At 37.0% G+C, this 10,741-nt stretch overlaps 1 protein-coding gene across 1 annotated transcript in view; it reads right to left on the bottom strand.

Moving 5' to 3' along the window:
- Nucleotides 1-526: 526 nt before the first annotated feature.
- LOC110065252 (uncharacterized) overlaps nt 527-10,741 on the bottom strand; it is a 20,992-nt gene continuing 10,777 nt past the window's right edge. Inside the window, exons 6-16 of the mRNA XM_089275869.1 lie at nt 10,310-10,403; nt 10,037-10,038; nt 9,433-9,528; nt 6,692-6,787; nt 6,157-6,219; nt 5,258-5,332; nt 4,923-4,985; nt 4,072-4,288; nt 3,393-3,512; nt 1,897-2,031; nt 527-1,471 (exon numbers count right to left, since the gene is read on the bottom strand). Of these exons, the coding sequence (XP_089131995.1) occupies nt 1,106-1,471; nt 1,897-2,031; nt 3,393-3,512; nt 4,072-4,288; nt 4,923-4,985; nt 5,258-5,332; nt 6,157-6,219; nt 6,692-6,787; nt 9,433-9,528; nt 10,037-10,038; nt 10,310-10,403 (1,327 nt within the window). The 3' untranslated portion in view covers nt 527-1,105. The remainder of the gene's footprint in view (nt 1,472-1,896; nt 2,032-3,392; nt 3,513-4,071; nt 4,289-4,922; nt 4,986-5,257; nt 5,333-6,156; nt 6,220-6,691; nt 6,788-9,432; nt 9,529-10,036; nt 10,039-10,309; nt 10,404-10,741) is intronic.

Below are 10,741 nucleotides of genomic sequence, written 5' to 3'. Positions count from 1 at the left end.
CAAATATTTCGTGTTGATACAAATGAACTATGAAGGTGAAAAATTATAATTTTTTCCCGATTTTATGCCAATTAGCCTTTGAGCGACGTCATGACTTGCTTGAGTGTGATGCTTAAAAGAACCACGATTTGAAGAAGTGTCATATAGTGGGATGAGGATGGAAACCAAAAACTGAGAAAAAAAGGTCCTTACTTTAGAGTTGTAGTGTTTGGTTAGCGCCAAATAGTGCACGTCTATAGTGTGCTTTGTTCTTGTTGCTTTCATTCTTTTTCCGTCAAAAACGTAGTTTCCATAGAGACGTGGACATATTATTACTTTCAAATGGAGCGAAATGCCAAACTGGTATTATGCTTAAGACGAAAAACACTAAACGGATAACAATAAACCAAGAGTAAGTGTCAGTAATACAAGGACGTCCTAGACGAAGCACCCTTCGCCCACGTGATGTTCATGAACCTTCGAGTTAAAAGTTTAAATACGTCATGTTCACCAGATAAAATTTATCTGTCAATCAGTAAAATAAGTCGATAGCTTATTGTGCTTTTATTGAAAACAAAGATCAAACTATTAATATGACCTTGAAGTTACATCAAGGTTGAACCAAAACCAGGAAAGAAAGATCCCGAAAGGCAAGCCTAAATAAGTCATACATCAACTGGCGAAGCACATCGTATTTATCAGACTATTGAGCTCCGCCACTTCCCCTCTACCGCTCGCCTGTCTCTGTATTAGGATTGAATCGCACGTGTCGATGTATAGTAGCTTTTAAAAAGGAAATTAAACTATCTGATATGCAACGACAAAACAAAGCATGGAATTCCGTACTCAATTTGTAACAAAGCTATTACAACAGCCCTTTTCTGATTTGCCCGATATTGTCTCAGCTACGTGCTGAATTATATTGTAATGCAAATGAGAAAAGTTAACCATGAAAAGGGTAATTAATTCTCGTCAACTAGGGACCGGTAACAGTGCTTATCCAGTAATTAAAATTACTGAATAACGTAAAAGTGTTTTTTAAGTTTTTTATTAATTTAAAAGTTAATGATCGAAGGCTAAAATAGGACAAAATGGAACTTCCTTTTCAAACTGTTAATTATCACTCCTATTTCAATTTTTCTCTCTGCATTTTGCAAAGAACTTGTCCTTGAAGAATGAGTCTACCCCCTCCATCAAGCAGGCCGGGCCACAAATAGCACAAAATCTCCTCACCCAAGCTTTCTTCATTTCCTGGGTTTTTCTCAGTCGAGTTCAGATATGCCGTTTTCTTGTGAATGTGGCGATCAAACCTGGGGAAATGGTATTCGAGTTGCAATGGAGGAAGCTGTGTGACCATTCGCCAAGTTAAACGAATGCATGCCTTGATGTAACTATCCAGTTTAACCAATACTTCTCGAGTAGGTGCGTGCACGACTGATGCATCCTTGGCAAACCATTCAGTCCACTTTTTCCAGGAACTTTCTGTAACGTCCTAAAATAAGCAAGTGACGATCATTTTAAAACGTGTATTTGAAAGGAGAAAAACACTGCGAGAAATCCACAAATAATATTACTAATATCTCTTGCGCGGATAACTCACAAAACAATTAGCAATTTTTGCCTCTGACAAAATGTGTTTTTTTTTCCGTTTTGTGAGTTTTTTCCTTTCGGTTTTGTGGCACTTGTGTCTTTTTGATAGTTTGTCACTTCTTTACCTTAGTGTTTTTAATTCAAATCGCCAGTCATCGTTTGCACGATCATTTAAGCAAGAGCTTTCATAATTTACGATGTTGTATCCCTTGCATGTTGCCTTGGAATTTTCCACTGAATTAAAGATTAATTTGTCACTGATTGTAATATAATATTAATGATGATATCAATATTAATTTTATATTCGGCAGTAAAGAGGAAACTCACCTTTTCTAGACACTCGAGGTTACAGATATGCGCTGTTTCTTTCAAAGAAATTAACAAAGCATCCAGGACATCTGTTGATTTCTCTGAAGCGTTGAGATCATCAATGGAGATCGGGTAAATGTCAAAACTTCCCTCCTTAAAATAAGAAAGACCAACAACTCTTGAGTCTTTTAGACCACTGAATTACAGATTTTATCACGACTGTGAAACCTTCTTCATTGTGACTGGCTGATCGCAGGCAAATTCAACGTTAATTTTTAATTTGCACTGTAGTGCAAATTAACGCGCGCACGTACGCTCGTAAATTTCTTCCCATGCAATTCGGTCTAGCAGTAAATGAGGATTTACTCTATTCGTGATGTTAAGGTGGCTGACAACAGCATTTCCTTAGCACGTCTAGTTTGACATATCTATACTACCATTCTTTTTCAGTTGATGCTACAGCAATAGCATCTAAACCATGACTTTGGTGAGCACGTTATGATCATTTTAATTGCATTACAAGTTACTATGGTAACGCTACGACTTGTTGCAAACACAAGTGTTTATAAATCAAAATCTAGGGCTGGGATCCCCATTTTTATCAACGATTTGTTATTACAAAGTCAAAATAGAACTTTAAACAAAGTTTTAAAACAATCGCAAAGGCGGTGTCAGAGCCAACTTAAATTTTCAAAAATTCTGAACGTTTAACAGGGACTCGCTCTTGAGTTATAAATGCGTGAAGCCAAATTAAAGGGTGTTCTTAACACGTTGCGCTATAGCCATGGTATTTTTTACGTCGCACAATTGGTCATAACTTTTTTACCAATAACGGTTGGGCATTTTATTGATACCATTATTATAGCATCAACTGAAAAAGAGTGACAAAACTGATTATCAAAGAATATCTTTTTAAGAATAATTTCTGGAGACCGTTGTAGGCAACCTTAAAGTGTAAATCCTTAATTGTACTATCATTCGTACTATTACTTATTCAAGTACTGTATAGACAGTCGCAATTTCCCTCACGAAATAGACAAAAATCGTCCCGCCCGAGGGCTGCGATCCCTCCAGACCTTTTTTGGCTGCTTTTCTCTAAACAAACGCAAGCAAGAACTGTTTCGAAACTATAACGCGATTTGTAGAGAAAGAGATAGAGCTGTAGACAGAGCTCATGATCATTTGGTAAAGGAACTAACAAAATGGTTGTCAAGTTGAAGGATTTTTCACCTTACCACAGACTTTATGACTGGCTCAGCAACATTCATCAAATTCATGTTGCAAAACGTTCTATCGATTAAACGTATTTTAACATGTAGAACCATTACATCATGGGTGGATTTTTTTGTAGATAATTGTTTTTCTAGTTGTAATGGCAAAAATGAGGCGATTTTAAACAGCTTTTTTCGAATATATATTCTAGAATGTTCTGGAACCATTTCTAGGTAGGCGTTATGGTTATTTGTCGATTAAAACATATAACCACATCGTACTGTATACTATAATTTCCTCACCGTCCTTTTAAGCCTGAAATTGTAGCCCTCTTGAGGAGCATGGAGAACCATATTTTTTGTTACTACCTTGAACAAGTCAATCACGGCTTCTTTGACATCCTTCGCGTGCTCGTAAGCAGTCTAAAATGAACTCCTTATTAATACCATTTCACGCGTGACGTAATTGTTCTCAATACTACCGCTACAACGCTACGTAAAAACGCGTCAACGCTGGGTAAAATGCACTGTTTCATTTTTATCTTTCATTCATTTTATCATTCATTTTTTGTTACCAAAGAATATTGGTACAAAACAAATTAGATAGTTATAAAGATTAACAGTGGAAGAGGTGACGAGGCCTAGTTTAAAGCTGAGCTGAAGGATATCTTCATTTCTTAGTACAGACTGGACAGGTGGAGGTACAGCAGTAAGCAATGTTTATGGTGTTTCCCAGATTTTGGGGTCCACAGTGGGCCATTTTATTTATTTTCGAAGTGAACCTTCTGGATGAGTTTTTCTTTTAAGGCAAACTTTGTCAAAACACATACGTTACATAAACAAAAGAATGAGCCAATGAGCTTAAAGGAAATGTCCGCCAGTCTGTCATCCTTACTTGTTTTCAACTTTATGACACAACAATCAGTATCTTAAGGAGGTTATATGGTGCTATAGCTAGATGATGGAATCAAATACAACGTACCTCTAATATTGTGCATGCTATTCTCGGATAGTAAAAGTGAACGTCAATCTCCTCTTCTGATCCATACAAAGACTGGATTATGTCTCGGGCGTCTTCTCTTCTGCTGTCAAAAAATTCTCTAAAGTCGTTTTCCACTTCAGACTGCTGATTTGATGCAAGTATATTTTCAACCTTCCTCTGATCTTGTTTCACTCGTTTTTCGCAGATACCAGCAAACCTTGGAGACAGGAAAACCAAGTAGAACTACAATGACAGAACATGTGTATATTTATGTGCATATTTATTTGCTTGACCGAATTTTACAAAACAGGAACTTAGTAACAACTGGGTTAAGGTAGTAATACATGATCAAGATTTGGTAAATGTAAATTTCATTTGCTCCTATTGACGGGACAGACTTGTCCTTGTCGATATGTCGTCTTCATAATTAATTATGACTTAAATTATTCCCAACATGGCATTTTTTTTTTCTTGTTTAGGATAATTCTTGGCAGGCTTCAGGGCACTTGCTCATTAAGAAATCCATTACCCACATTTCACGAGTAAACACAGAGAAGAGATTTTGAGATACGACGTGGAAAAATCAAAACTTCCAAATCAAAGCAACCTCAGCATTCAAAGCACTTGTTAGTATGATTTCTAAGTGAAGTGGGCGAACCAAAGTGACTAAAGAAATACGACTAACTGTCACCATTTTGTCCTGATAAGGTGGCGGATTTGTGTCTACCTTGAGTACAATTACATGTACCGCATAATAAATAATTCGACCGTTCTCATACGTATACATGCACAAAGAGTGTTAAGTGTTTTTGTTCAAAGAAGGTGAAAGGTGAAAGCCCAAATTTCCGTACCTGGATTTGAACTGTCCCAGTTCTTCGTTGAGACGTTTCACCTCTTTTTCCCTCTGTGACAGTCTACACGGAAAATGAAAAAAAAAAAAAGAATATACGCATGCTGGTCTGTTCCTAAGGTTCAGTAGCAACAGTGACGCCAGCCTCCCCTGTAAAATTCCATAGAAATGAATAAAATGTTATCTCACAGTGAACATCGCGGTGGAAACTCAGCAGATTTCTTTTTAGTGTCTTGGTATTTCAAATTATTGTTGCCTCCTATTGCACTGAAGCCATAAAGAAGGCGTCTGGCATTTTATTTTTCATTAGATGTAAATCCAGATGTTTTTAATTACCTTTGTTTCAGTTTTTTCACTTCCATATCCTTAAGTGACAAGTCACTTTTATGTTCTTCTTCTCGATGATTGAACCTAAAAATGTCATGGATACACTCAGTTTGAGTAAATCCAGGTTTAACAGATTAGAAATGCACAAACACATAAAAGACTTAGAATGACGCTCTCTTTCCAAAAATTGGCTCTCATAGAAAAACACTTATTTGAAAACGAGTTTCGTTTACGTAAACATAACATGTGAGTAACGCTAATTTTGTATGGAAGTGTTTCTACCAGGCCCCATTGTGGTAACAGGTCATTTCTAAATCATGTGACCTATAAGACGCCCACCCAAGAGCTGTCCATGACCTAACCACTTGATTAAAGTTTGCATGTGCACTGATGAACAGACGCCTGTCTCGAAACGTCTGTGATTGTACATGCAACAGGACGTATCTTGATTACTATTTGCCGGACACAACTCGTTCAGCAACCGTCCAGCATTAATGAGCTGCATTAATTAGCTTTGGTATTGATGAAAATAGTAGTTCGTGAAAAAATATTTTGCACATGATGGTCCTGCTCCAGCAAAAATAAGGGACATGCAGTGCTCGATAACAATCCCTAACGACGACAACCGGGATCGAACCAAATTAGAGCAAAAATCACGTTGGATTATTTTCATCATTATCATTTATTTGCCACGTAAATAATAACAAAAGATATTGACAATACTAAAAAAGCGGCGAGGAGACCTCCAAAAGAAACCACCAGGCTTATAACCAGGCTTTTTTTTATTTCAGAAGTTAATATATTAATAATTTTAAGTTCTACGGGCGAGGCATTTTGTCCGAAGTTACTCTTTATATCAGTAAAGGCAATTTATGAGTGAGTCCTTCAGCAATTTTTTTTTTTCTTACCTTTCTACGTAATGACGCAATTCATGTTTCTTACTTTCTATTTCAGTGTTCAAATTTTCGTTACTGTTTCAGAAAAATTAAAATATATATATATATATATGTAATTAGTAAAGTCTTTGTTCTGAAAGAAAACAATTAAAACAAAACGTATATATTTGGCTTTTTTCCATGGCTTCACTTTAAAATCGACCGCATCCCCTTTTTTTTCTCGAAGGATGGTACAAGGGAATGGAGTGGGGAGGCAGAAAGGTACCCTGCCCTTATAACTTTTAATTTTTTTTTACGCTATGATAATGAAACTTTTATGGTGTTATGAGAGTATATAAAAATCATGTAAGCTGTAATACAAAGGAAGGCTATTTTCAGTAACGATTTTTGAACAAATGTAAGTTGCGATTAAGTTTTTTCGTTAGGGCTATGTATTCATATTTTATTTAACTAAAGGCCATTCCTTTCTATCATATATCACACATCATGTGATAGCATATTGTCAACACCAAAAACAAACTGTAGTCGCGAAACAAGGCATACTTACTCCTTTTCTTTCTCAGCTAACTCTTTCCTACTAAGTTGTGTCTCCTTGTCGTGATCCTCCTGTTTTGCACGAAGCTCCTCTCCAAGCTCTGCAATTCTGGAAGAATTCCCACCAAGCCTTTTAAACATCTATATTATTAAAATGTGTAACTAGAAACGCGCGACGCATTCTTAAGACATCTCACTAACGACGAACCTAATGGGGGGAGGCAAAAAGATCCCCTGCTCTTATAATTTTTCATTTTTTTTACGCTAATAGTTAAATTATAGTAACACTAACATTACATACCACCATTTCAAATTTCTAAGTTTCAAGGCTTGTAAAAATGTGTCCTGTTCAATTTCGTATTATGGACAAACCTGTTTCCTTTTCTCTGGCATCTATTAGAAACTTGGAGGCATAATTTTGCCGAGTAGTTTTTAGTCATTAGTCACAAAAGGTCAAAATGGGCTACACTTGACCTCTTTTTCCATGTCGCAATGCAACACCCATCGCATATCGCTCATTGATACATTATAGCGACGTATTTAAATTAAGGTAACGTTTTTTATTTGTATCTTCATGTCTAAAGGCGGCAAACTACGACATACAAAAACCCTCAACTTGTTGCGCAACACTGTTTCGTTGCAAGTTTTGGTCGATGTTTCCCGTTTTTCACCTTGCGTGATCAACTTGTCGCGCAACAAAAACATTTGTTGCGGGTTGAAGAAAGTTGTTGCGAAAAGCAGAGCGCGGGTCTACTTTGAGAAACAAATTTTGGCTTTGTTGCTCGTTTTTCATCAAACTCGCAACTTGCCACGCAACAAATTTGCTGATGTTGCGCGACAAGTTGAGGGTTTTTGTATCTCCTATTTCGCAGCCTTAAAGGCCTGAAGGCTCATGTGTATACCGAGAAATTACGAGTGACTCACGGGATATTTTATGGTATACCACTCCGAAGTGTTGCATAACTAGTATTTATTACATGGCTTTGGTTTGTGGCCGATATAACGCGCGCTCTGATTGGCTAAGAGCGAGATCTGAGCGGTCATTATGCAGCCGTAATGCCCACGGGCCGATTACGGATTATGCAAATTAGGAAGAGCCCGGCTCGGAAAATTCAAGCGTATTGAAACGATGAAAGCCGATTAAAAACAGTAAGAGAAGTAAATTTAATTCCGAGTAGCTAAAAGTTTAGGGATTTTTCCTTAATAAAATTTATATAGAAGTCGTTTTTGACTTACCGGTAACCTTGGCGAGCACTAATGAAAAACAATCAAAGTTTGCCGAGTGTTGAGTAAAGCTAAAATCGCTAAGTGAAAAACACCATCGGCAGATGTGTCAAGTATCCTGAGCAGAAAACCACGAAGAAACTTGCAATTTATCATCTTAGTCACAATAATTACCGAAATATTGAACTCCGTTTCAGTTCTCATCAAATAGATTCCCTCGCTTCAACACAAGCAAGTGAAAATCAGCTTCCAGGATCATCAGATGTAAACAATCGGGCAGTTTCTGTCGGTAGCAGTGTTTCTGATACCTGCAGGAAGTTTTAGACGCTCACAAGGCTTGAAAAGTTCATTCATAAGTCCCAGAATGAAGAAGGCCAAGATATGTTGTCGAAAGCGAATGTGAAGATCGAGTTATTCTGAGCAGTGCATTCTGAAGCATTAGTATTTTCTTTCACCGAAAGACCGTTGGTTTGGACCATTTTGAAGCACTTTCTGTCTTTTCTAAACTCCCTCATCAAGTTGTGGCTCCACGATACTAAAATACCTTTTTGAGGGCTGCGACAATCATTTTTCCCGTAAAGAATTACAGTAGCGAAGTTCACTGACTGTGTAGTTTTGCCCTGGGTTTGAGACGATGAATGAATCGGTAAACGCGCGCATCGCCGGATGTAAATTGACGACTTCCGCTCGAATAATTTTTTTTTCTTCGATTCGTGAGCCATATAATAAACAACTTAATAACCTCGACCGTTTGGTCGTTACAGGAAAATCTCAAACCTCGGCCTACCGTATTGACCTCGCTGTCGCTCGGTTAATACGGCAAGACCTCAGTTTGAGATTTTCCCGTAACGACCCCACTCTCGGTTATTAAGTAGTTAGTATCGTCGTCCAAACAGTAAAAGATTGGGAAATATGAAAGTGTAAAATGTATTAAAGTGCTACTATGATCAAAAATTCACTTCCCTTTTTCCTTCAAATTTTGAAAGCGTGTTTGTTTGACACCTGACTGGCAAAATCTTGAGCTTCGAATTTTGTCCAAAGGCTGTTTTCTTTGAGTGCAAGTTTAGGATTTCACGGTCCGTTATTTCACATTCAAGACTGATCAATTGGACTTCAGAGGGTTGGATCGAAGATAAGCTAGATGACGTCAAAGACTCACTAGCTTAAAATTGCAGCGTATAAACGCAGCTTATTGTACATGCAAAACACGAGTTTAGAAGTCTGAAAGTTGGAAACTCCCGTGTTGCATAATTAATTTAGGCGTGTGCACATTTTTAAACTAGTGAGTCTGACTTCATCTTATCCTCGATCCAGGTCTCTCAAGATTTTACAGTTAGTAATGGCGGACCATTAATTAGGAAAATTTCAGTCAAAATAAACAGGTGTCTTTTTGAAATGAAGGCTTAAAACTTCGGTCACTTAGCGGTTCAATTATATATTTTTGAAATACAAAGAAAAAGTAGAATTGATTTTTGGTCACAGTAGCACTTTAAGCTACATCAACAAAATCAGAATTCACGCTGCACCTACCTGGCTTCTGATCTCTTCAGTCTGGTCTCCTTGTCTCTCAAATCATCGACGTAATGTTGTTTTGCCTTTTCTTGCTCTATTTTCCCTTTATGCAGTCTGCAATAGAAAGCTCAATAATTTCTAGGAGCTAGCCTGGACAGATCTACACCTTTGTTTGGTTTGGTTTGGTTTTTCACTTGAATTAGAAGTTTGGTCTTTTTAATGGTCTTTCGCCTTTAAATCATATTTATGTTTCAGAAAGACTTGAAAAGCCTTGATTGATGAAAATACTTCATCGTGTTACACAGGTTTCTGGTAAATAACATATAACCTACGAGTCATTTTGTATGTTTTTAGGCAATTTCCCATTGTTAGTTTTGCTTCATCAAAGTCATCTTTAACGTGTTTGGAAGGCCTTGCCTCATGTCGCGGTAATCGACCAATCATCAGAAGTTGGCCAACAAGGGAGAAAATGAATACCCGAATCTACAATAATTCACCATTACTAGAATGTGATTCCATCATGTACAGTTACATTTACAGTAATTACAAAATGAGGCATTAAATGTGCTTAGATGGGAATTTTTCCTTACATACAAATATACACTCAGTGATAAATAAGAACACCTCCCGGCAGTCATTAATACAATTAACTTATTGGTCCCGTGGGTGGTGTTATTCACTCACATACAACTGTGCTTCGTTCCTTCACTGGCCATTGAAATAAACTGTGATAAACAATGAACGTAAATGTACACTTCGGTATGTTTGACCTGAAAAACCGCTTGCAAACAATGCAAGGGGAAGGCTTTCTAAAATACAACAGGCATTAACACTGACATAACTTCATCCTTGTATAACTCGTTAAACATTTTGAAAGAAAAAATGCAACTTATACTTTGTCTTTTTCGGTCATTTCTTGCTTGCTACGTTGCCTCTCTTTTTCAAAATCCTCTTGCAATGAAAGACGTTCTCCTTCAAGCTGTGCAACTCTGTTATTAGTTAAAGAAAGTCATTCTCACAACTATTAATACGTTTCTATTTTGTGGCAGTAACTTGTAGACATACGGATATCAAAATTCCCGAAAGAAAACAGATCGCTTGACATGTAAGCTAATGGAAGGTCTACTTAAATTAGCTTCGTAAATTGCTAATCAATAGTATCTACGTACTTTTGTTTGTACTGGTATATAATAAGGAACTCCATATTAAAAATCATTTTTCTACCCGTTATGGCACAAAGAAGTTGCAAATGTACGTTTAAAGGAGCTCAGTCGTGGCATTTTGAGTTATTTTGGCCAAGCATAAATTATCTTTAAAATGAAGGAAA

Source organism: Orbicella faveolata, unplaced genomic scaffold (genome assembly GCF_042242905.1).
Source record: "Orbicella faveolata isolate gen_17 unplaced genomic scaffold, um_ofav_v1 contig_4, whole genome shotgun sequence".
In the NCBI taxonomy this organism is placed as follows: domain Eukaryota; kingdom Metazoa; phylum Cnidaria; class Anthozoa; order Scleractinia; family Merulinidae; genus Orbicella; species Orbicella faveolata.
This window is presented reverse-complemented; position numbering and strand designations above follow the sequence as displayed.